Consider the following 26,611-nt stretch of genomic DNA (forward strand, 5'->3'; position numbering starts at 1 on the left):
CTTGAACTTCTTCCGTGGTACTGAAAGAGAAGCAAATAGTGCAATATGATCTTTATTTGCTCCGGTTCTTGTATATACTGTCCCCCTCCTCTAGTCCAAAGCAGGGGAAAGCTCTAAAGGCAGTTTTTAAAAAACAAACCCTGCGGTTTATCCCAGCTTTGCTGGTTAGCAAGTTGAAAAAGGGAAGCCCTGGGTACCAGAGAAAAAAATGTCAGTTCCCCCTTGTAATGGGGTGGCTTGCCTCTTAATGGCTGGAGGGCCTAGGGCTAGCCAAGCCTGATTACTGAAGGAAGGCTAGGGACCCCCAAACTAATGGAAGAGAGACACTGAACTGAGGTTGAAGCCTGGAAGCCCAGTATATATCTGAGGACATTAAAGTGGACCCCAGGTAGGGAAATGTTTTAATTTCCTGTTGAATGTGTTTGAGGAGCCCTGAAGAAGGGGAAAGCAGAGGCCACAAGAGGGTGCTTGGGTGGTGCCCAGCCCTGTTACACCCCTTTTTAGCCCTTCAATGACAATTAGAAAGAAGAACAGAGGAACTGCCAATCCATCACAGACCAGGGCTGCCTCTGGCTCCCTGACTGTGACTGAAGCCCTCCTTGTGGTATAGATGCAACAGAACTGCTCTGTAATCAACATAAAGGGAATGCTTCATTGAGGCTGTGGCACACTGACAAGCCCTATGATTATTTCTAGCTCCCAGGCTAACACAGCCTGTTCTGCCTACTGTCACCATCAGGGGTCTCCTGAAGTCCAGGCCTGGACTTTGCTAGCTCCATTATAGGGCCCAAGGCTGACTGCTTCTGGGGCATAACGGAGTAAGGGAATACAGAGTGATCAGCTTGGAATATTCCACTCAGCCCGGCGTCTTCCTCAGTCAGCTCATTAGCACTGCGCTGCTTCTGGAAATTTTGGAGGCAGCGTTTATTATTATTGATCCTAATAATAATAATAATAGGCTTAGACTTTATGATGATTTATTCAGTCTTATGACACTTTACAGGGTGCTTTCTAAACACCTGAAAGTGATACATCACGCACCCATACTGCTTTATAGGCTCACTAGCAGTCTCTGGAACAGCTTGTAGCAGTGCCATCTGTGGGGAATTTATGACTGGCCTGGTTTATAGCATGCCTTATAAGGCATTATTAAAGCAGGGGGCTATCCAGGAATCATTTCATAAATATTAATACAGTTTTTGTCAAGGGAGCTGTAACTTAAAGTGCAGCCGAATCTGCAATGTCAGGGCTCTGACAACACCAGGGGAGGGCAGGTTCCTCATGAAACACAAGTTCAGAGTACAGGAGCAGGCTGTGAGGTGCAGGGGCTCAATGGATGAAGCATAAGTTGTGAACAATCCTTGCACCCTGCCTGGTGTTTGACCATTCACTTTCATTTTGTAGAAGAGGGAGGTTTCTGTGTGTTTCTAGTGGTTGATTCACAACAGGTGATGGAGGGATTACTTCTGGGGACTTGGGCTTTTCTCCAGGGAAGCGTGGAATTGCAGCCTCCTGGGAAGTACAGTGTCCTTCCTAAGGGCATGAGTGGGTGGACTCGCTGTATTTCTTTTTTGGTAAGGTTGGCCCATCAGCAGACCCAATAACAAAACTTTGACTGGTATAGCTGAAGGCGCAGTACCCAGCCCATATAAGCAGGGAGGCTACCCATGCTGATTCTCACAAGTTTGTCTCTGCATCCCACAAGCTGTCCTAACAGGACAATTCAAGAGTCCTGAATGGACTTATGGTGGGGTCTCTACCCTGCACAGGTGGTGAAAGGGTTAATGTAGGTGTGAGAGGCCAATTAACCTACCTGGTTGCATCTGGAGGGTGGGTCAAGCCTAGTTATAAATGAAACCCAGCAGGGGAGGAGCTGGTTGGTGCTATGAAGAGAGGAAGTGTGGTACACAAGAAGGCTGCAGGGAGAAAGGGAAGGAACTCTGCAGTTTGTCTGTGGGTACTGAAGGGTGGAGAGACTGGCATGGTCAGGGAAGGTGCTCTGGGGGAAAGCTGGTCCTGGGAATTTCTCCTGAGCAGTGAGGTCTGGTGAGAGGCTGGGAGAGATATGGAGCAGGCTTTGGTGATGGGCTTGGACAGTAGGGCAGGATCTGGACTTCCAGGGAGAGAGCTCTGGGAGGTGTTCAGCTGAGCAGGGGAAATGTGAGAGACATGAAAGAACAAGCTCCAGGAGGGCAGAAGTTGGGTTAAGTTTGTACTGTTGATTTGGAATTTTAAGGGGGGGGATTTCAGGCGAGAGCCCTGTGAGTTCTGGCCCTGGGATAAGGGTGAACCTAGCGAGGCTGTGAGGAGAAGGCCTGCAAAAAGTCTTTGGTAGGAAGAAGTCCAGAAGGCAGCAGTGAGGAGTCTGATAGAGTTGACCTTGGTTTCTGCTTATGGGGTCCCTGGACTGGAACTCAGTGTAGTACAAGGGCCTGGGGAAGGTGATGGGTGTCCCGGGGAAGGTGATGGCCATCCCCTGAGAAGGAGAGGACAACTGAGAACCCTGAACAAAGGGGACTAGGGACCGTGGGCCTCGAGTTGAGGGCTGAAGTCCAGATGGATGGATACATACTCCCATTTGTTGGCCTTTAGTACCTCTGAAGGGGAGAGACTTTCAAGTGACCTGGCTGGAGGGCTGAATAATGAGAAGAGGCAGATCAGCAGGGCTGAAGCCGCTGTTGGTATAGGGTGTGAGGTGAGGAGAGCCTGCTACATCACCCAGCCAAGAGGGGGCACACCTATGGGAATTGCAGCCTGGCGGTGGTGTGACTTTGTACAGTGATGCCCTGTCAGTATGTCAGCGTGGTGGTGTTGCATTTGTAAGGATGAAAGTTTGTCTCTAGCCAAGGTGACATCATGGTGCAGACATATCCCAGCATACCAGTGCAGCCTTCTCATGAGATTATTACACCCTGTATAATAAATTCAAATGATAAGCAATGTCTACATTTCTGGAATGCAACATATGGTGCTCAGTTTGTTGCCCATTTGACCCAATACCTGCTGCTATTGGAGCAAAATGTTTTAAATTTCTATTTTGATCCTTTCTTCAAGATTGTCATCACAGAAAATCGTGGTCTATTTTGCTACTGGCATGTAACTGCTATGCCTTTATTTTCTGTGTACGGTCCCTCTTAAATCTCCAAACACTGGGCTGTCTGCCAAGATAGGCAGCTATTTTTTACCAGGTCAGCGCAGACTGTTACAAAGGAGACACTATGTGTTCCCTTGTGGAGCCTCTACTTTTGTTCATTCTTGTTTTGTTGTTTTCCTAAGCCCTGATTGGGCCTGAAAAGACTCCCACTGATTTAATGGAGAGTAGAATCCGGGCTGTCATCTAAATTAAAGATCAGGCTGGTGGAAAGTATCTGTGTGCTGTCTATGCATGGAGAAACGTAACAAAATGAAATGTCAGTTCAGCTTGCAACCTTTGATCAAAACCTCCCTGCAAAGTTGGAAGTATTGTTTTCTAAGCAAGTCCTAGTGGGCAGGCTATGTTTCTCACTCTTTTTGGTGCCTATAGGCATGTCTTTGAGACAGAATGGAAAACTATTTAGATAACTTCCTTTCATTTACTTCTATGTTTGTACAAACATGGGCTCATTGCCAAGGCCCCTGGCACAGTCCCATTAATAAAATACTAATTATAACAAATTTAACATGCTGCCAACAACAGGCGGCAGAAATGAAATACCTCTTTCCAAGAGCTCTCTGCCAACTGCCATAATGTCACCATTGAAGCACAAACTGACAGCAACCCAACACCCACACTCTCCAAGAAACATCCTTTCAATAAATACCTTTTGGTTAAGTATTAAATAACTTAGACAGATGCCTGTAAATAACCTGTATCAATGTGGGCAAACAGATGGGTCTTGCAATGGGTTCTGCAAACAGTGGGTGATCTCTCAAGTGGAGCGCTTTGCAGAGTTGAGGACAAAGTCCATCTCCAAAGTCTGTATGAAGACCGCTAGAAAAAGCGCTTGAAAGCTCTCATTTACCATGACTATGATGAGTGACTGTTGCACTGACAGAACCTGATTCAACTCCCATTTAAATCAATGGATGCTCCTGTTGGCTCTGGTGAGAGCTGGATCAGGCTCTGCCAATGCAACAGTCACTCATTGCTCAACCCGCTCTGAGTTCCATTCAACCTGCTACTGCTACTCTCGTCCCTCTACTTCTTTGTGTCAAGGAAGGAGGAGCATTTCCCCGCTTGCTATCCCCCTCCCCCACCTCCTAAACAGCCCTACCCCATCCCAAAAGAGACATGAGAAAAGTCCAAAGCACTCTGGTAGGGTTGGTACATTGCCCGGGAATGGGCAGACCCAGAGCAAAACCTGCCCAAGGAAAGGAAAAGGCTGGCATGTTTCCTGCAGTGATTTTCTTCTCACAAGATGTTATTGAGCTCAAAGTTTATTCCACCTTGTTTCGTTGTAGATTAAAAGCAATTTGGGTCCATTCTCTCATCCCCATCCCCTGCCTACACACACATGCATTCTTCTTACTGAAAACTAAGACCAGGGCTAAGTACCTCTGCCTTCACATCCTCGGCCCATCCATTCCTCTCTCTGTTCACCATCATGTATTCTCTCATGCCCTTTACCCTGATAGGAAGCCGAAGTTAACAGTACCTGTTTGACATTCTTCCCATCTACTAGCTTCAGATCCTTTAAGGGCCATCTGTCAGTCATCTTGTACTGATCACCTCGATCTGCCTTCTTTACCTTCTCTAGAAACAACTGCATTGGCCTACAAGCAGCCACTGGATGGGAGAAGGCAGAAAAAACTGATGTTACTGCTGGCCTGAGACACATGTTCAAAGTGCACAAATATGTATTTGACTGGCTGATATGTAGGGTTACAAACACTGTATTGACACGTGAGAGTGGGGTCTCTCTCTTATGTTTTTTCACACCTAGTTTTCAAAAGGTATGGTGTTCTATGCCTGTTTTTCACAAAATGGAATTCTTGTTTTCTGACCAGCCTAAAATGGGATTGAGTCACCCAGGAGACCAAATTTTATGGAAACTCAATCTGACTTAAACTCCTAAATCAACTAGATGCTACTGAAACTCTCTGTAGAGTAATAGAGAGACAGAATTATGTTGTTCTTCAATACTGCACCTGTTATAAGTTCTTTGCTCCAGAGTGATCTTTAAATCAGGTTACATTTTGTCATGATCTTTACCAAAAAGGTGGCATGTAGTATACCATTGGAAAACTAATAACTCACTGATCATTAATATTGAGTAATGTATGTACAGCATGTGTACAAAGAGTTAAATATGTGCAAGAATTATGTATGTTTGGCAAGGAATGCATAAGCCCAGTCTGCCCTAGATATAGGAATGTGTATTTGCTTGTCTGATCCTCCTGGTCAGCTGGCAGAGACAATGAAGGTATATTTACATAAAAGGTAAATAAAGCCAGCAACCTGATGAGTGGGGAGGAGAGAGGGTCTGAACCTCAAATGATAAGCAGCCAAATGTTTACAATGTTACTGTATTATAAATGGGTATTGGGTAAGGTCTTTTATGTAAGCCTGTGGCACACTGGTGATCAATATCACTGTGAAATATCTGTATTAACACTACATGAGGAATTATGGATACTCCCTGATATTATACTTTAAAGTCTGACCAAGCATGGGCAGAAACAGGTTTTTTCCCTTACAGGAAGGCCACGATCTACCCATCTCAAATGTAAATTAAGCATTATGGAATCCAAACAATGGAAGCCAAAACAGAAAGCCATTTTGGTATCCATCACTGGGGCACTCAAGGGGCCAGTGCTCTTGAAATCTCAGAATGTTGGGTCCATCAGCCAAGAGGGTTGAAGTCTCTGGGAACTGAATATAGTTGAGAATGTGCTTAGGCAAAGATTGTAACTTGTTGAAATTAAGTATTAGAGTATTCTTACTTTTGTTTGTCACCGTTTCTGTCTTTACTCCTTATACTTGGTATCACTTAAACCTGTGATGTTGTTTAATAAACTTGTTTGTCCTTTACTATAAACCAGTTCAGTGCAGTGATTCAAGTAAGAGTTTGTCAAACCCCAGTTAAATTAATAAGCTGCTGTTGTCTCTTTAAAGGAGCAATGAACTTAACTTTTGAGAGTATTCCAGGAGAGGACTTGGCCTCTGCAAGGAGATGTCTCTGGCGAACTCAGGAGTTGGGATTCACTGTTTGTTACCTGCTAGGCAAGATTTGGTCAGGCAGAATCCTGAAAAGTTGGCTGGCATGGCAGACAAGCTGGTGTGTCAGGGAGTTGTCACACAGTTTAGCAGTAGCAAAATTCTCATTTGCTGAGGTTGAGAGGGGTAACTCAGTAACTCACAATTCTGGGAACCTCAGCGGATTATCATATTGACAGATGGTTTGGGGGAAATTTGGGACTGGGAGGGTGTTGGGGTCACCCTGCAAAGAGTAACTGGGCAGTGGAAGCCACGGTGTGGCCTGCATGCTTGTATGTTGGCAGGCATAGTCAGGGCTGTGTGCCACAGTAGCCCAGCATTTAAGGCTTCCAGGGTTGCAAGGCAGGTGATGACACAACCCCTGACTGGTCTGGGTTGAACCCCAAAGTGTCACAATGAGACATTAATGGGAATAATAATTACTAATGTAGGGAGTAGCCTGTAAATTGTTAGCCTTTCTATAGGCTGTTGGGAGATCTTTATGCAGCCAAAGCGAACCCCTGCCTCCTTCATCTCCAGCTCTTAACATGCTATGATGTGAAATCTTGTGAAAAACACAAGTTCCGACCCTAAGGTCCAGGTACCTTTTGATTTTAATATTAAAAGTTTCATATATAAAAAAAGACAAGTACCTTCTCCAAAGCCAGGAAATTACCCACCAGAGATGAAATCAACAGTTACTCCAAAATACCTTACCACATCACAACAGCCTTTTGTGTGCCATTTTCTCTGTGCTACCAAGGCACTCACCAACTACACAAAGGATGGAGTTCTTCCTCTTCTTTCCTGTTTTCCAGACATGGACGATTTCCAGCAGTCTCTCATTCTGGGGATTAAACACATCCTTCTCCAGTAAGATCCAAGGAGAGGCCATGGTGAGCTGTGCACGAGACATCAAGGAACAATAATTGTGCTCTTTCCCCTTACATTTGTCTGTCATCAGAACCTGGGTGACGGTCCCCTTGGCCCTCCACTCCCAGGGTATGCAAATAAATAGAGAAGTGCCCTGTCTGTTTGATGCACTTTGATAAATATGCATTATTACACAGACACTGTGATTCTATGGCTCTGAGTCTTCAGTGCCTTGCACCTTGTGTTCAAAGTGAGTGCAAAGTAAGTTGTCATAGATTTTTTTAGAGCCAACAGGGACAATTATGATCATGTAGTCAGACCTCCTGCACAACACAGACCAAAATAGCTTCAACAGTGATTCCTGCTTCAAGTCCATAACTCCTGATTGTCTTTTCGAGAGACATCCAGATCAGAGTGTTAGGCTATGGCTACACTTAAATGATACAGCTGCAGCGATGTAGCAGTTCAGTGTAGACATGCACTCCGGCGAGGGGAGGGGTTCTCCCATCATTGTAGTTAATCCACCTTCCCTATCTAGCACTGTCTACAGCAGGGGTTAGGTTGGTATAGCTACAAGTCTCAGTTTATCACACGCCTGAGAGATGTAGCGAGGCTGATGTACGTTTTCAGTGTAGTGCAACCCTTAGTATTTCATACTCACTGTGACCTGGTGTAAATAACTCCCAAAAATTCAAAGCACTGGAGAGTCAGGCCTGTTATTTGAGAAGAATCTTAAATATTTCCCAGTTCTCAATATATTTCAAATACAGAGCAAGGAGTAAAAGATTCACTAACACAACATTGTAATGACTATCTCACATGAATATAGGAATTTCAATTTCCAGGAATATCAAACTGTTTCAACTGTGAGCATGTCTCCCCTCATTCTGGTATAAATCAGGATTAAATCCATCAAAGTCAATGAAGTTACTCCAGTTTAAAACTTGCATAACAGTGATGACAATCAAGCCCCACTGTGCATATAGTCATATAGGACTAGAAAGTGTCCTTAAATACAGCCCTAAGCAAGGGATGATGCATAAATTGCATCAACCCAGGCATAGTTCCAAGAGACTCAGGGATACAAACTTTTTGATTTTGAAAATTCCCACCATGTGACGAAGCTCACCAATCAAAACTAGCAGTATTGGGGGAGGGAACCCTGGAATATCAAAATGCAAAGACCCAGAATGACCAACAGGCTACTTTTTTTTCCCATGTAAAGTTTCCTTCCAAAAGATAAGGTTGTTTATTTGTTTTGTTTGTTTTTTAAATTAAAGTGACTTGGTAAAAAATTATTTTCCAAACTTTAATAAAAGCCCAAATGTTGATTTTTTTAAAAAAAAATTTAGTCATGAATATTTGGTCTGTTTTGTAGAGAGCCTGGTTCATGATTGGGACTCTTAGATGCGATCTTGATACAAAATATTAGTTTTTATGAATGGTGTAATAAAGAACATTTACCATTACACACATCATTTAAACATTAACAACTGTGGACATCACCAGCTAAGGTTAACTGTAGAATTCCCAAACACAACCTTAAAAAACGCACTGTGAATCTGCACACATGCAGACTCTGGACATGTTTTTCAGCAGTAAATAAATGCTTAAGAAAGGCGTTTGGCAGCATAATGAAAGAAGAAGAGTACGGAGGGTGAGCAGAAGTGGAGTACAGGAGGAGATGTAGACTGGTAGCATGCCTCTGGGTTGTCCTAGATATTGGGGGGCCTTGGGAGCAATGGGGCAATGTGAGGACTTGGTCATTTTGGTCATTACCAGGAAGTGACCCTGGGACTACCAGAGCTAAGACCATGATATTCTACAGTTTGAGCTAAAAAGTGAGTATCCAGGCTGGGCATTGATAAGGCACAGAGGGGCGCAGGGTACACATACTGAGCAGTGGGGGCTACTTGGACAGCTGAAGGGCCCTGCTTTCCTACTTACTCCAGCCTTTACAGGCTTCTGGGGGTCCCCCCCATGCTGTCCACCTGACTGTTTTACCTCAGTGAGCCTAACTAGGCTCCTGGGGACTGACTGGGCCTCCAAGGCCCTTAGGGGTGGGGGAATGAAGCCAACACTCCCACCTAGGCCTATCTACACTGGATCTGTCCAGAGCTACCCTACGTGGCTTAGCAAAACACCTCTGAAAGAGCTGCATCCAGTTGGCATTATGTGGCAATTTTGAAGTCCCAGATCAGGTGCCCATGGTTAAATACTCCTCCATTCCCCCAGATGCAGCAGTCTCCCCCACAGGCCATATTCTCCCCTCTGCTAATGTTCTGCCCCATTAATGCTATCCCTCCCTGCAGTCTAGCACTCCCCAATGCCCTCCCAACCCTCCTCCCCTCAACCCCTCAGTTTGCGCCCCCCACCCATAACCCCTCCAGGCCCCTTGCACACAAGCTGGGCAGTGCTCCTTGCTCAGCAGTTCCCTGCTGCTGCTGGGCCGGTGGCTGCTTCTCCTTCCCTCCCCTGCTGGCTGCTCTCCCCCTCGGCACCCTCCACAGGCCCCACTGGGTCAGTGTTTCGGTGAAGGGGATTGGCTGGCAGGATCAGGAGGGGACAGAGTCTCAGCCACCACCACAACTCCTCTCCTCCAGTTCCCACCACCACCCCTGGATTAGTGGGTTCCTCTCCCTCAAGCCTGGGGGCTATCTCAGGTCTTCCAGGATCATAGAGAACAGGCAGGGCACTTGCCAAGAGAGTGAAATGGGCTTCTCTAGTCTCCCTCCCAGCACTATATGGCTCCAATCCACTAGAGGAAGGGTTCAGAAGGACCCTCTCCCCTGGGGGGAATCTTACACAGTAAATGCCCTGTGCAGAGACTGAGAGGCCCCCAGCCTGTGTAAGACACTGGGACTCTGAAAAATGGCTGCCACTGAGTATGGGTGGGCTGAAAATCATGAGACACGGGTAGGGGATTTTAACATGCATGCAATTTTTGATTGATTAGCAACACTTGTAACTGGGCACTTTCCAAACTTGCTGAGAAATATCTTCTCTGACACCATTTTAAGTATCCCAGTGTAACAAATCAGCTGCTCCAGTCAGAAATTAGAAAGGGTAAAAACAAGGGAGTAGAAAATCAAGTAAAAGTAGAAGCTTTAACTATGGAATCATGGGTATTCCTCCCTGTTTCTGTATTTCTCTTCCTTTGATCTTTGTTATTAGGAAAATGGTGGGGGGGGGTGTTTAAATTCTCCTCCCAATTACATTGCTATATGCCCCGTTGACATCCTCAGTTGTACCAGTCTAGCTGAAAGAGAGAAATTTTAATTTTTCATCTGCTACTGTTGATTATGCACCTGAACATACTTCTCAGCACACAAAGGTCTAAATGTGAAACATGATGTGTTATCAAGTCTCAAAATAAAAATACATAGCTCTTATACAGCTGTTTTCATCAGTAGATCTCAAAGTATTTTACAAAGGATGTCAGGATCATTATCCCTTGAACTTGAATGCCTGGTATTAACTGAGGATATTGAGCTGGTTGAAAATCACAATTCCTATCACGTGGGAGGTGGTTTGTCCTGGCAGATGTAGTCCAGACAGCTAGCCCAGCCTAGGGTGACTAGATGTCCCGATTTTATAGGGAGTAGGGACAGTCCCGATATTCGGGGCTTTTTCTATTACCCCCCAGCCCTGTCCTGATTTTTACCACTGATTCCTAGCCCAGCCCACAGACGACGATGGGTGCATGGCTACAGAGGCGTGGCAACAGCACAGGCAGACATCGATTAACATCAAACTGATCCAGAAACAAACATTTTGATTCAGGTTGACAAACTGAAATGTTTCAATGTGGGTTGCCCCAACTTGAAAGGAAATATTTTGTTTAGATTTCCCTGATGGAACATCGAAAAATTTCAGAAAAAAAAATTGAAATTTTCTCATGGAAAATTGCACTTATGGGTAAACAGCATTTTCTATCGAAAATATATTTTGTTGGAAAATTCCCAAGCAGCTGTACTCTCTAACTGCAGGTTCCTGGTTCTGTATTTCTAATATAAATACTGTTTGACAATAAAAGGGAGGGGATGCCAGTTAGTGACTTTATCATCATTTCGGCAACAGCCGATTGTGACTTTGTAAACAGAGTCTATCAATTTCAAGTGGGGTATAAGCGGTAAGGAACCCAGGAAGCAAAGATTGTGTTTGATGCAAATGTGTTAGTACTTAAGAACCAGAAAAGAAACCGTGTAAAAACAAAACTATTTTGAAGGCACAGCATTGATTTTAAAATAATGATTTTGAAAGTTTCCTGTGAGACATCAGCAATTTCTTAATATAAATAGGGATTGTGCAGCTAAATCAAATAAATTAAACCCTTCATGTACATCTTACTTAGACAGTGATTAACCTTTCAGCTCAACTGTTTATTTACACAGACTGCAATCACTCCCATGATTATTTAAACTTTTTTTCTGGAGCTGGAGCAAGAAAGAAATTTATCTTTACAATCATTCTACTGCTGTGCCATCTCTTTGAATGCAAATCCTCTAGCTAGGTTTTCTTTGCCTCCCCGTTCCTGACGGCTTTTCAATCCTCTCCATTTCAGGCCTTGCTAATGATATTCACCTACAAAGAGACAGCCTTGAGACCAGACCATATACACCTGCTATTTTGAACTTGTTAATACATAGAATATCAGGGTTGGAAGGGACCTTAGGAGGTCATCTAGTCCAACCCCCTGCTCAAAGCAGGACCAATCTCCAATTTTTGCCCCAGATCCCTAAATGGGCCCCTCAAGGATTGAGTTCACAATCGTGTTTTTAGCAGGCCAATGCTCAAACCACTGAGCTATCCCTCCCCCCTCTATAATACGACCTAATCAACCCCTTAAGGGAAATGATTGAAAGTCAAGCTAATAAAGGGACCATCATCTCCTTTCTAACTTAATACAGAAAGCACAATATCTTCTCTGAATGTAACCAAAGAGCAATCTGTAACCTAGCTATTTTAACCCCTTGTGTTCTAGAAAGAATCCGTAATATTTAAGGATCTCATTGAAACCCCCCAGGGATTTGCACAAAAATCCAGATCACCAATCCAGAAAGGGTACAAACAGCAAGATAAACATTAGCAAGAAGAAGATCACTGAGACTTTACCAGCCGTATCTTGTTGAGGACAAATTGTGGGATTTCAGTTGCAGGAAGCTTTAGAACAGGAAACGGTACGATGGCAAAATGAAAGCTTTAAGAACAAAACAGGAAGTCTGAAGAACCTGAGTGATGGTGCTGAAAGCAGCAGACTTGAGGTTGGGGCAGGAAATAGCTCATGTGAACATCCAGAGCAGAGAGCGGCACAAGACAGGTGTGGCTTAGAATAAGCAAAGCGTCAAAGCAGCCATAGATAAAATCAGTTGTTGGCAGGAGGCAAAATGTGTGAAATTGGCTTGTCTTTGTTTGAAAAGGTTTGAAGTTCTGAATGGAAGAGACGTATGGTGTGAACAGCTCCCAACAGGACATTGCTTTTCTCCTCACCACTTAAAGATGGCCATCAATTTCTTCTCCTATAAAAGGGTGATTTCAGGGCTGTTGTACTATAGATTTTAGAATGAGACACAGTAATGATGGGATTGTGATAGACCCTGGTTCAGCAAAGCACATGAGCAGATGCTTATCTGTAAGCATGTATTTTTCCCTCTGAAGTCAGTGGGTTGGTAGACGTTTTGGAGTAGAAGGGGGCTGTAGGTGTTGTGAGTGCCTTTCTCATGGCAGAAAGGTTTTTCAAAGAGGAAAGTTTTGCAGCATTTCCTAAAGTTGGTCAGAGTTTGGTTCGGCCTGAGATCTTCTGGAAGATTGTTCAATAGCCGGATCCCCTCAACAGAGAATGCTTTGCTCCAGCTCTCACGTGTTTTGTGCTCTGCATTGTCCCAGAGAAGTGCAGCTGTCATAGAGGTTCCGAGATTGAAATTTGGTCTTTCGTGTAGCTGAGGCTTGAGCCTTTAATTGCTTTGGAGATTAGGACCAAGGCCTTAAACTGGCATCGAAAGCTGACTGGGAGCCAGGCGAGGGACTTAAGCCTGATGTTCTTGTGGTGAACTGAGCCATGGAGAAGGCGGCCAGCCACGTTCTATACCAGCTGGGGCCCATGCCTCAGCTGCACATTCAGCTTCAGAGACCGCAAATTACAATAGTCCAGCCTGGAGGTGACCAAATGCATAGATCACTGTAGCCAGGTCCTTGTCCATGAGGAAGAGAGGAAGTTTCCAAGAGATCTGGAGATGAAAGAAAGCGTTTTTAGATACTGATGCTACTAGTCATCCGGGTTTAATTAGGAGTCCAACAGGACTCTGGAGACTTCACACCAGATCCTGTCTCAAGCTGTGACTATGGCAAGGCCTTGAACAATTTTGGCGTTGGCTACCTCCTAAAGATGAGCAGAGCACCCTCAATTCCCATTGACTGCAACAGCGGTTAAAGGTGCAAGTAGATCTCTTCAGGAGCAGGCTCCTAGTGCCCAGCAGCAATAGGGTGCCTACAGATGCTCCAGGACATTTACTGCCTGTAACTTTTTCATCTGTGAAAGGACTGACAGGCTGTTGCAGTTGCAACATGGATGACCCACAGGAGGTCACAGGAAAACACCCTGATGCCTTTTGAGGATGGAAACTGAATTCCAGCCCGAGTGAGCCTTTCAGGTCTAATTCTGTGTACATTGCAGAAGCCTATCCATTAGAATATCATTTAAATATATTGGTGGCAACCCTTCCCCTGCCCACAAGAGAGTTCACAGTCAACAGAAATCTAAACTGGCAGGAAGAATATAAATGATCATTGGAAAGAGGTGACTGTTTAGTTAACCATTTCATTTCCCAAATACTAACAGAATCAGGTCCTCAGGTCCCTTGAGAAGCCACATGAGCTGAGACTATGTCTTCCCACCTGTATCCATGTTAGGCTGTGATCAGAACTGAATGGTGGGCTGATGATCATGACTGCAAGGCTTCAGGGCATTAACCCAGTGGTGTAGTATCTGTTGGGTAATATACAGCCTGTGACTGGAGAAAGCAGAATCCACATTATCGTTGTGCTTGGTGCTTTGGAAAAACAACTTGTTTAGTTCATAGCACGAAGAACTTGACAAGCACAGAGGGATGTAACTGGATGGGGCAACCCATAATAGCAAAAAATATGCTAGCGCTGCACAGCAGGAATCCATGAACGTGCTGTAATTTACTGGTAGATTGCAAGGAAACTACAGGTGGGCCCTTCCATTCCTGATTTAATATTTTTTTCTGTAAATCAGGACTTCTTAACATCCTCTGTCTCAGGGAGAGCATTCTGCTTTCCCTGCCTGCCTGCTTACAACTCCATTAACAGGAATGAGTGTTCTATACAGTCACATAAAGGGGAGAATAGGCCCCCCCGAGTATAAACATAGTTAGGTAGGATAACTCACTCTGAACACAAGCCCTAACTTCAATGGGATGGTGATGCTTTTTGAAGCCCTATAATTTCTCTGGTATTAAAAGGAAAATACATGTAGTCTGAGCAATTGAAGAAACAAGCAGCCAGCACAGAGAGCAATGGTTAATTAAGGCACTCTCTGTAGGAGCTAAAAGCTAGCTTTTGTTTAGTGCTGAGCAGTCAAACATGAGCCCAAAGCGAAATCTGGCCCCCTCGGCTATTTATCTGGGTCTCATGACAGATGTAGACCCTGTAGAATCTAAGCTTTTATTTTATACAGGAGTAAGATTTGAGCCCTTATTGTTGTGAAGAAAATCAACAAAATATAACCAACACACATTTCCCCGCCTGAGTCTGCTGATAGAAGGAAATAGCTGTTAGAGAGTTACAAACCAACCCAATTTATCTCAACAACATCACCCTTAGACAGTGAGGGTCTGTAGCAATGAATGCCCATGGTATGTTATATGGCTTTATTCCAGCATTTAAAAGTTCCACGGGGTTATTACTAATCTGATACCGCCACATTATTGGCAGATGACCATGTGGCACCACCAGTCCATAGCTGGGCAATGTCCCCTCCTGGTCTCAAGTCTGATCTTCAGGCCATGATGTGCAGGGACTTTATCTCTAAAGCAAATTGTAGGACCAAAAAGTGCCATCTGGTGGTGATGGGTGATGACTTCAGTCCTCTCAAGGCCAGTTCTCAATAATGTATCCCTATTACTGATAACATCAATCCATTTTATGCCTAGTAATCACCGCTGGCAATGCATATGAAATGCCTCTGGCCTCCTGATGTCTTGTTTGAGTAAAATTCATGTTTCAGATTCATATAAGAGGATCAGAAGCACATAAGTTAGAGAAAATCCATACTTTTGTATATCATTTCACCTTGTTTTGGCTCCAGACCCTATGCAGGTCCTTCATTGCTGAGGCTGCTAAAGCAATTCTCCTTAGGATGTCTGGCTAGCTGTGTCCATGTGATGACAATTTACTGGCTAGATAGATGAAATCACCCACAACTTCCATGGTTTGTCTGGCAGCACAAAGGTCTCGTATCACAACTTTTTTGGCAAAACTCTGGATTTTTGTTTATACCCCCAAGAAATCCTTAGCCCAAGGGCAGCTGCCACATGCTGGAAGCTCTCTAGTGCATCTTTAAGGTTGTTTGCATTTTGACTGATGAGGACAACAACATCCACATAACCCAGGTTGGTACAAGAGATTGAACCAACAGTTATACTGGTATTTGCAGAGAGACGTTCAAGGAACCAATCCACTGAGTGGGAGAACGGGGCTGGGGCTGGGACACATCCCTGCTTCACCCTGTATCTAGTTTAAAACATGTGAGACTTATGGGTCCCCCACTGCACTGGTACACCTGAGTCATTATGTAGATCCTTGAATTAACCTAGGAGAATGTTGGGACTGCCAATGCCTTGTAGGGCCTTCCACGGGGCAGCTCTATTGACAGAATCAAAGGCTGCCTTTAGGTCTACATATGCTTCTCTCAAGGGGCAACTGAATTTGCAATGGATCTCAGATGAAAGATGAAGGGCAAGAAGAGTGACCGTTCTAGATTGCCCAGCAATGAAAACTGATAGCTCTGGGTGACAGCGTTTCACAAGAAGAGGCTGAAGCCAGGCGAGTAGGACAAGTGTAAAAACTTTTCTAGGAACAGATAACAGAATTATTGGCTTGTAGCTGCTGCACTCAGTGCATGGGTCTTTCCCCTTATAAAGTAGGATGATGATCTCTTCCTTCCACTCCATTCATACGTTCCTAACAATCTAAGCCCTGACAAAAAGTGCTGTACTGCAGCACTTATGGGTTCTGTGGTGCACCTGAGAAGTTCAGGTGCCATGCTGTTGGGTCCAGCATCATGCCTGCTTCACAGTTTCTTTATGGCAGATTGAATCTCTTCCAACATAGGTACATCTACATAGGTTTTGGGGTCAGGGACTGCAGCTACTACAACTAACGTGTCCAGATTTGGGCATGGAGTCACTTCAGGATGGTTAAGTGCAGTCTCACAATATTCTTTCCATCTTTGCAGGACGACTTCTTGGGTTGAGCATGTTTTACCATCAGCCTGTTTATCAGCATAGTCAACCCATGCAAAGTCCAGTTTTGCATCAAAGTGATTGAATAGCTTTGAGTGAAGGTTGTAATTTATTAGATCTTATTCCATCTTCTGCCAAATTCTCAAAATAAGTGTCATGATTCACTTTTGCTCTTGCCCGAAAAATACCTTGTAAATGTTTACATTCAGTGCCACCATGGCGCAGTCTAGTCTCAGATTTCATCTGCAGAATGTGAAATGTTTCATCAGATAACCCCGGACATTACTTGTAGCATTGCAGTTTAGGCATCTATAGCTCCTCAAATAACTGTGCTTATGGCTGTCCAAGCTGATTCTATGTCGATTTTTTTTTATGCACCGTGACAGAGAACGTGTTAGCAAGTGCTGAATTTTCACAGATACAGTATGCATTATGTGTCACTACAGGCGCACTCTTCTGTTGAAATCTGGGGGCACAATTGCCATTTTAGCAATGAGGAGACGATAGTTAGTATTTGTTGGGTCATCTGCACCTCTGCAGATCTGATGTGACCTTCCTAAACTCCGATTCCAAACCAATATATGATCCAATTCCTTCCTCATCCAGCCATCGTTGAATTTCCAGGGTTCCCAATGGATATCAAAGTGTCTGAACCTAGTGCCACTGATGGTAATGTTATGAGAAGTGCAAAAAGACAGAAATTTCAGAGTTGTCATTTATTGTTCCAGAGCAGAATGGCCCAAGAACAGCCTTAAAGTCATTTCTGGGACCACTTGGTGCTGTGTTCCTATCTCCAAGTATAATAAAGTTTGTCTTGTGGCAGAACAGATTGTGTCACTGCTAGCTGCTGATAGACTTTATTTTTATTAGTGTCTAGCTTCCTCGGTAGGAGTGTAGGCTACAATGACGGACAGCTGCTCATGGCAATGCATCAGCCTGGCATATCAGAAATAGGGTGCCATATTGTGAGTGATTTATTAAAGAGTGCATGGGAGATAAGTGCCACCCTGCTTACATGGCTGGTTCCTCCCGATTATAGTAGAATTGTGTGCTCCACAGAATGTTGACCATTTTTCATAAGTCTCACCTCAATTGTCCCAGCAACTGCAACATTATATCTTTTCAGACTATTGAAACCTGGTACCCAACCTCATTTAGGGTTAGTATATTCCCAATGGCAAATCTGGTGAATTTTCTCAAATCAATCGTGGATGCCATAGGCATTGTGGAGCCATTCAGGCCTGAAATATGGACCATATTTTATCAGATGCCCCTTGATTCACTCTACGTCCGTGTGCAAATGGCCAAATAAACAAAGGGAAGACACAGACATGGTCTTAACGGTACCCTGAATTATTTATTTAGTTAGTTAGTTATGTCCATAATGACACTGTATACAGCAGGAGCTTTGCAAACTAAACATTCCAGCTAAGAGTCTCAGAAGCATCTACCCAGCTCAAGACTAGGAATCTGTAGTGCTGTTTCCCTCGCTCCCCCCTTTCCAAAAGGGATCATGCAGAGATCTTTTTGCTACAAGTCCCAGCAAAGAATTTAAACTGTGTAGTGTTTTTCTGCAGGCATCCATAGTCAACGTTTGGCGGCAAATCTTATTTTAGGCACTTGCAGAGTCCCCACCTCGCTAGTATCTCAGCATCTCAATCTTGATGCATTTATCCTTACATCACCTCTGTGAGATAGGGACATTGCTATCCCCATTTTACAGGAGGGGAATTCAGGCAAAGCAAAAGTGACTTGCCTGAAATCACACAGGAAGTCTCTTGCACAGGAAGGAATTGAAGTTTGGTCTCCTAATTTCCAGGCTGGCATCCTAACCATTGGGCAATCCTGCTTCTCTTCATAAGAGTATTATGCTGGGAAGAGAATGCATGGCTGTCATTCTGCTTCTCTTCCTCTTTTAGTAAAAGTTCTCAGGAAGTTGCCGCAGGAGAGGGCCAGAGTTATTCTGGTTGCCTCCGCTTGCCCTCACCAGATGGGATTCTCAGGTCTGTTGGCCCTGAGCTAGCCTTTGTCCTTCTCCTCATCCTTCACTTGCCTTGGCAGGTCCTTCACCCAGACTGGAACCCCCCAGGCCCTGTTGCTGGGCTTGGTAAAAGATGAATCCTTGCATTTTTATAGGCAAGTCCCCTCAGGACCTACGACATCACAGATCCAGTCACAGAGACTGCCAATGGTGCCGAAATGTGTGCTTGGCAAAGAGGGAGAGGGTTGGGATGTTCAAAAACGACGACTGACATGACACCATCAAATTTGGGCCCTGTGCTATGATTTGAACTCAGGGCCCTGGAGCACTCAGTGGCAATCAAACCCCTACATTTCTGCTTCAGATGTACTTTGCTGTTTGTCCCTGAAGAGAAGTGATTCACAACAGAGTGAGCCAATAGGGGCCCTGGGGCCTTCTTCTCCTCTGCTTTGCACCATGTGGTGATCTTCCTGGCTGTGCAAACCTAGTGCAGTATTCTAACTGCTTGGAATTCCTTTCTCCCTCACCCCACCGATAGCTTTGCTCACCTATTCTGCACTCCCCATACAGCATGTGGTGGTAAAGAATCAGGTCCAGTTGCCCCACAGTCAGACTTTGGACCCCCACCACTGCTGGCTGGAGCTATAACATGTGCAGTTTGTCCTTGCCCAATGTGGAGTGGTAAATGGCTTAGTTGGATTTTCCTAGTGACTCAAGGAAGGGGTAACAGCAACAGGTTATGACAAGCAAGGCACACACAGGGAGAGGTACCTCGGCTTCCTCCCCCTTAAGATTTTGCCTGCTAACTTTCAGGAAGGGATCGCTGCTCTTGCAGAAGGGTAAAGCAGTGGTTCTGCTCTGTGCTGAAGGTCTTTTCTGCACTGTGTATCACCTTTGGGAGGTTTCTCCTCAGGAAACCCCTCGGTCCATCATCATCGCCTCCCTGCCTTTGGGCTGAGCTGCATCCCCTTTCTTCTCGCCTCTGCTCTCAAGGTGCCTGCTGACTGCCTCACGTCTGTATCCCGCAGCTAATCTCTCAGCTGGTTTAGGACTCAAGGGCCAGGTCCGCAGCTGCATTGAGTTTACCTTTCCACTCTCCTGATCATGAGCTGGGTGGAGACCCCCTGCATAATTTAGAGCATCCTAAAGGCTGCTGTGAATTATGCAAGCTGTAGAGGTGTCCCATAGGACCTGCTGCACAGCCTGAGGAATAGGGAGAACACTGTGCTCTCAGAACCCTGCTTGGCCCTCCCCTGCCCCTTAGGTGGAGATGGGGGCACTCAGTGGCATAGAACTGGCTATGCTGGCTCCATTGCAAGCCAAGGTGCCCTTCTCTCAGGAGGAATTCCCATTTTCCTTTCAGTGCAGCTCTCCAGCAGCTCTGCGGTGTGGAGAGCAGTGCAAAAGTGGCCTGGGCCGGAGTCTAGCCACATGTGATTATGTGATGACTTGTCAAAGGCTTTGCTAAGATCTAGTGTCTAGATTCCTCATGAGGATTTCCCTTGTCAATTGCCTCCTTGACCTTCATTCACAAAAGGAAATTAGGCTGGACTGGACTGGCATGATTTATTTTTGGTACAGCTTTCCTAGCTCCCGCTTAATACTGCTTAGCACCACATCCCACTCCATCAATCTATCTCTGAGAGGCTCCATCATATTACCTGGCACTGAACTTAGTCCAGATGGCTTATAGTGTCTGACTCACACCTTTTCCTCTTCATAAAGTCAGGGACACACAAACTTGACACTAGTGTCAGGGCCCAGTCCTGTAAGCTGCTTAGTGCTCCCATCTCCCACTGATGTCTACGGGAGGTGAAAGGGTTCAGCAGGTGTTGAGAAAATACTCCATCAGCTTCCTTGGAATTCTAGACATGAATTATCCAGGCACAGCGACAGGGTTGTGAAGCCCCTTGCTACCACCTGTCCTTAGCTCAAAGGAATCTTGTCTGTGCTTGCTGTGGATGAGCTCCCTGAAACCACTAGCCTCTGGCAACACAAGCCCTGTCTTCCAGGCCTCCACAGGCCCAGCTCTCTCTGTATAGGTTAGCAATAGGCACACGCCAACCCACTGTCCTCTGAGCATCCCTCTGGAGTGTCCAGCCCCTGATCCACTGGAACCTCGCAGAACTGGCAGATCCTCTCCTCCCTAAGGAACCGTGCATCCCAGCTTACCAGTTACACCTTACATCACAGTTCTGCTTAACACACAGCACTTCAATATAATAAAAACCAGAAGTTTATTTAACAAAGAGCAGAGATTTGAGAAGAAGCAAGTAGAAAGAATGAGAACATATGGTTACATATAAAATCACAATGCACTTTCTGGAGCCTAAACTTATCTAACAAGCCACTCCCTTGTCTCATAAAGGTTAGCTCACCCAAAGGTTCTCTCCGAGTATCAAACACCCAAATCGGCTGTGATGCTCCATTCATAACACAAGCCATCTGGCAACTTGTCCTCTCAGTGCAGGATAATTGGGTGTACTTCTGCATCCCCAGATATAGTACCAATCATCCATTGTCTTCCCTTGTAAACTGGATAACTCCCCACTGCTTGGTTTTTCCAGTCTAGAATCTTCTCTATAGATGTTGCGATCACTTGATTAGCTTTTTGCTCAGACTAAATATATGTTCATTGTGAAGTTCAACTGACAAATTGGAGGATTGGGCCAAAAGAAATCTGATGAGTTCAACAAGGACAAGTGCCGAGTTCTGCACTTAGGATGGAAGAATCCCATGCACCACTAAAGACTAGGAATCGAATGGCTAGGCAGCAGTTCTGCAGAAAAGGACCTAGGGGTTACAGTGGACGAGAAGCTGGATATGAGTCAACAGTGTGCCCTTGTTGCCAAGAAGGCTAACAGCATTTTGGGCTGTATAAGTAGGAGCATTGCCAGCAGATCGAGGGACATGATCATTCCCCTCTGTTCGGCATTGGTGAGGCCTCATCTGGAGTACTGTGTCCAGTTTTGGGCCCCACACTACAAGAAGGATGTGGACAAATTGGAAAGAGTCCAGTGAAGGGCAACAAAAATTATTAGGGGGCTGGAGCACATGACTTATGAGGAAAGCTGAGGGAACTGGGATTATTTAGTCTGCAGAAGAGAAGGATGAGGGGGGATTTGATAACTACTTTTAACTAGGTGAAAGGGGGTTCCAAAGAGGATGGATCTAGACTGTTCTCAGTGGTACCAGATGACAGAACGAGGAGTAATGGTCTCAAGTTGCAATGGGGCAGGTTTAGGTTGAATATTCGGCAAAAATTTTCACTAGGAGGGTGGAGAAGCACTGGAATGGGTTACCCTAGGGAGGTGGTGGAATCACCTAGGGAGGTGGTGGAATTTCCTTCCTTCGAAGTTTTTAAGGTCAGGCTTGACAAAGCCCTGGCTGGGATGATTTAGTTGGGGATTGGTCCTGCTTTGAGCAGGGGGTTGGACTAGATGACCTCCTGAGGTCCCTTCCAACTCTGATATTCTATGATTCTATGATTATATGGAATATTGTGTTCAGTTCTGAGCAATGCAATTCAGGAAAAAGGAGGAGAAATTGGAGAAAGTCCAGAGGAGAGCAACAAAATTGATGAAGGGGCTAGAAAACATGACCTTTGAGGAAAGATTGAAAAAATTGGGTTTGTTCAGACTGGAGAAGAAAAAAACTGAGGGGGGTCATGCTAACAGTCTTCAAGTATGTAGAAGGTTCTTATGAAAAGGAGGATGATAAATTGTTCTCCTTAATCTCTGAGGATGGGACAAGAAGCAATGGGCTTAAGTTGCAGCAAAGGAGACTCAGGTTAGACATTAGGAAAAACTTCCTAACTGTCAGGGTAGTTAAGCACTGGAACAAATTACCTAGGGAAGTTGTGTTTAGGAACAGGTTACACAAAACACCTGTCAGGGATGGTCTATGTAATATTTAGTCCTGCGTCAGTGCAGGGGACTGGACTAGATGACCTATCAAGGTCCCTTCAGTCCTACATTTCTATAATTTTAAGTATACAATACTCAATCTATATATAGCCAGACAGGTAGATAAGCATCTCCTACCTGAAAGAAACCTGTTTATCACCTTTTGCTGATGGCCCAACTCACAGACCGTAGGAATATAATTTTCGGTATAGATACATAACTTCTCACATAGGAACCATACACACATTTCACAGGGATTATGATGATCAGTAAAGCTTTCAGTAGAGACCTTACATGACACCCTTTGGTGAGCTAGTATGTAGCTATTAATCCCCGGGACACATTTATCTAGAGACACAATGTTAGTTTGGGTCCAATGCACAACCAAATTGCTCCAGCTTTGGGGTGGTGTAACATCACTGAAATCAACAGCATAAAACTGGAGTCAAGTGGTGAATCAGACCCACAGGTAGTACTGATCGGGCCAGATACTCAATTGGTGTAAATTGCCACAGCTCCACTGAAGTTCACCCCCTTGCTGAAATCAGTGTAGTTACACCAGTTTACACCAGCTCAGGATCTGACCTGTTGTCTTAGTTATGTTACCAGCAGCCACAAATACTTTGTTCCCATGGGAATACCTTTGAGAAAACTTTACTAAGCTTCTGTGCTAGTCTAATGTCCTCAGTTAATGGTTCTGTTTTCAATAGTCCATCAGCAACATGACCTCTCTGTCCCCACCTGCCTCCCTTTGCTTTCTCCCCAACTGCTTGTTCAGCAGTTTAAGAATCAGGTAGGGAATATTTTGATTCCCACAAATCCAATAGGAGTAACTCAACTGTTCATCATCCCAAGATAGATCCACTGAGTAGCATGAAGTAGTAGTGTGGGATCTTTCAGGTCAAAGTTGAGTGAAAGACTAGAGCTGAGTGAATAATTTATTTGATGACTTCCCCTTTTTTTGTGTGTTTCACAGATTGGCCATAAATAGACCATAAAAATCTCCAACATATTCATCATTTGATATACATTTTTATTTTCTTCAGCAAATTCTCGGCCTTTGACTTAATCATGAAATGTTTGCTGCAAGTATCCACAGCTTGCACTGTATTGGCTGGTTATATAAAACATATTCTCTGATTGGATGTGCAATTTAAGCGATCAACAATGAGGAAAACTGTGAATATTCCCTGAGCACCATCCTGTGTGAGGCCAGTAGACTGGGGCTAAAAATAGTATGTGATCATGTAATCAAAGACCTCATCAAAATGCATACACACAAGGGGCTGCATTAAGGTTGCACAGACAACCTGAAATCTGGCATCTCCTGGCTTTTCAGTGCATGAGTTGGCAATTTAAGTAAATTCTTCCAATTTAGTTTTGTTGTATGGAATAAAACTAATGAATGAAAGATTCTGTTGCACTTTTTGTCAAAGGACGGCCTTCCTTTAGACTTCTTGACCACAGTAATGTAGAAGTACAGTAGGGTCTGGCCTGGGAGCCAGGAGCAGGGCCGACTTTAGGCACCAGCTAGGGTGGCGTTGCTAAAGGGGTGGCACTCCGGCTGTTATTGGGACGGCACTCCAGCAGCAGCCCCAGTGATTCAGCGGCAGCTCCTTTCGTGGCGGCAATTCAGCAGCGACTCTTCTGGCTCGAGTCTCGCCGTCGGCGGCAATTTGGCGGCTGCTCCCTCCAATGTTCCTGTTCTCTCTGGCGGCTGCGTATTCAGCAGATTTTTTTGTTTTTTTTTGCTGCTTGAGGCGGCAAAAAATGTAGAGCCGGCCCTGACCAGGAGAGCTGTATTCTGTTCCCAGCTTTGCCATGGATTTTCTGCATGACTGAGGGCAAGTCTCTTCACCTGTCAGCGCCTCTACTTCCTCTCCCTTCCCTTTGTCTGCCTTGTCTACTTAGATTGTAAACTCTTGAGGGCAGGGATTGTGTCTTACTATGTGCACATACCACATCTAACACACTAAAGATGGCTGATTTCAGCTGCTGCCTCTCGGTGCTACTGTAATTCAAATAAAAATAGTCACTCAGATCCTCAAAGATATTAGATGCCTAACTCCCACTGATAACTCCTGGGAGCTAAGAGCCTACATACCTTTAAGGATCTGGGCCAATATCCGTACTGTGTGCCACTTGGCCACTGCCCTGTACCCCAGAAATGGGGTACGTTGAGTACCTTTCATAGACAGACACATCTGTGTATGTCCATCCATCTCTTCCTGAGCTCTAGGATGGAAAGTGCTATTTAAATGTAAAATATCACTATTAATAAAACAGAATGTCTTGGTCCCCTGCTCTCTCCTTACATTTTTGCTGGGTTGATGATTCTCTTACATGACCTAGATAACTCATTTAACGTCCTCTTCCTTGCTCCTTCCTCTTTCCTGCTCTTTCATTTTTTATAAAGACTCCTTTTCATTCTGCTATCATGCTCTTAATCTCTCTGGTAAATCAGGGAGGCTGTTTGTCTTTAGCTCTATTTGCTTTCTCAAACAAAGACATAAATCTACTCCCTGTGCTGAGACAAGACCAAGTTGAATATACTCCTGAATACTGCTGCAACCCACCATAATGCAAGGCTTGGAATAAGTTGTATCTAAAGATCTATGCATATGCCATCTCCATTCTCTAGGACAAGACTGAATGAAGGAAGTAAAAGGCCAGGATGTTCCCCATCAGCTCTACATTCTCAGGCACTGGTGAGTAAACCATTGTGCCGATAGCTCTTGGGTAAAATCTTGACCAAAGCCCATTGATGCTGATCCATAGACGCTGTAATCTACAGAAACACTCACATTGACTTCAGTGGGCAGTGGGCAATGGTTACCATTGATGCTGGTATATTTCTGAGCTTAACACCTGGTCCAAAGCCCATTGAATAGGAGTCTTTCCACTGACTTTAGTGGGCTTTGGATCAGGAATTAACATCATAAATATACCCATATCAGTGGTATCCACCATAGCAGCATGCTAAAGAAGTGTGGTACTGCAATCTACTGGAGTGGGAAATCAGGCAATGAACTACCTTTCCTTCAGGTCTTGCTGCCTGGGGGAGTGGGAGCCTAGAATGAAGATTTCTCCATCCATCTCCTCTGGTCCCACTGCTGGAGCGGGAGGTGGGGTTGGCCTGTGGGTAGCAGAGCTTGAATGGGCAGCAGGCTCCCCAAAATAGCAGACCTCCAACAACCACTAGCTGTGACTGTGGTCAAGGATGACCCTTCGGTTGCGCTATGAACCTCTGTGAGGGTGCCATGCCTTGGTACTGTAATTCTTCGTGTGACATAATTACACAGGAGAAGAGGTTACAAAGAAGAGAGCTGTCCAGTTGAATTTAGGGCAGTTTTTACTTAGCTGGAAAGGAGGAATGGCAGTAGAGATATCACAGAGATTTATGAAACAAAGAATGGCTTAGAGGAGGCTGTTCAGGTTGCTATATATCGCATAAAGTCTCTATAAGTTATTTCTTTCTAGGTATTTCAGTGGTTCTCATAACTGCTGTACAAGAACAAAAGGGCACTCCCTGAAATGAACAGGCAAAATATTTAGAAGGCAGAAAACAAAACTTAGTTTTAGGCAACATATAATTATCCTGTGGAGCTCATTGCCTAAGTGTATTGTTGGGTCAAATGGCTCAGTAACTTTCAAAAGTAGGTACAGGAATTTATAAGAATAATACAGCAGTAAAGGAATTATTTCCCAATCCTGCAAAGACTTATGCATATGTTTAGCTCTATGCACTGTATCCAGTTCTACTGAATTCAGTGGAACTACTCACAGTGTCTGAAGTTAAGCATGTGCAGGATCAGGGCCTTAGACTGTAAGCGCTTTACAGCTGGGGCTGGCTCTTAACATACATCATCCACTCTGCAGTACCTCTTCAGTGTAAACAGTGGTCCAGCCTTGCAAAATCTGGGCTTTCTGGGAAAGAGTGGTGAAGAAGGGAGACTAAGCTAAATGGACCAGTGTTCTGTTCTGTGGTGGAAATTCTTACGCTATGTATTTTTGTCCAAGTCCTTTCATAATATTTTACTTTATAGAATTGCTTGAGCTAAAAGATTTTATTATAGAATCTTCAGACAGGAAGGGCCCTAATAGGTCAACCCCCGACCCCTTGCATCTGAAACCATAGTTTCTACATACTATGGGAGGGGACAATATAAACAGATGATAGATAGGTTTCAGA

The 26,611-nt window shown here is 44.6% G+C and overlaps 1 protein-coding gene across 1 annotated transcript in view; it reads right to left on the reverse strand.

Annotated features, from left to right (window-relative positions):
• The window catches only part of LOC119861882 (exocyst complex component 1-like), a 61,163-nt gene extending 48,891 nt beyond the window's left edge, over positions 1 to 12,272 (reverse strand). The window contains exons 1-3 of the mRNA XM_038417619.2: positions 12,164 to 12,272; positions 6,947 to 7,076; positions 4,635 to 4,765 (exon numbers count right to left, since the gene is read on the reverse strand). Coding sequence (XP_038273547.1) covers positions 4,635 to 4,765; positions 6,947 to 7,070 — 255 coding nt within the window. The 5' untranslated portion in view covers positions 7,071 to 7,076; positions 12,164 to 12,272. The remainder of the gene's footprint in view (positions 1 to 4,634; positions 4,766 to 6,946; positions 7,077 to 12,163) is intronic.
• Between the last annotated feature and the right edge of the window lie 14,339 nt (positions 12,273 to 26,611).

Source organism: Dermochelys coriacea, chromosome 9 (genome assembly GCF_009764565.3).
Source record: "Dermochelys coriacea isolate rDerCor1 chromosome 9, rDerCor1.pri.v4, whole genome shotgun sequence".
Classification (NCBI taxonomy): domain Eukaryota; kingdom Metazoa; phylum Chordata; order Testudines; family Dermochelyidae; genus Dermochelys; species Dermochelys coriacea.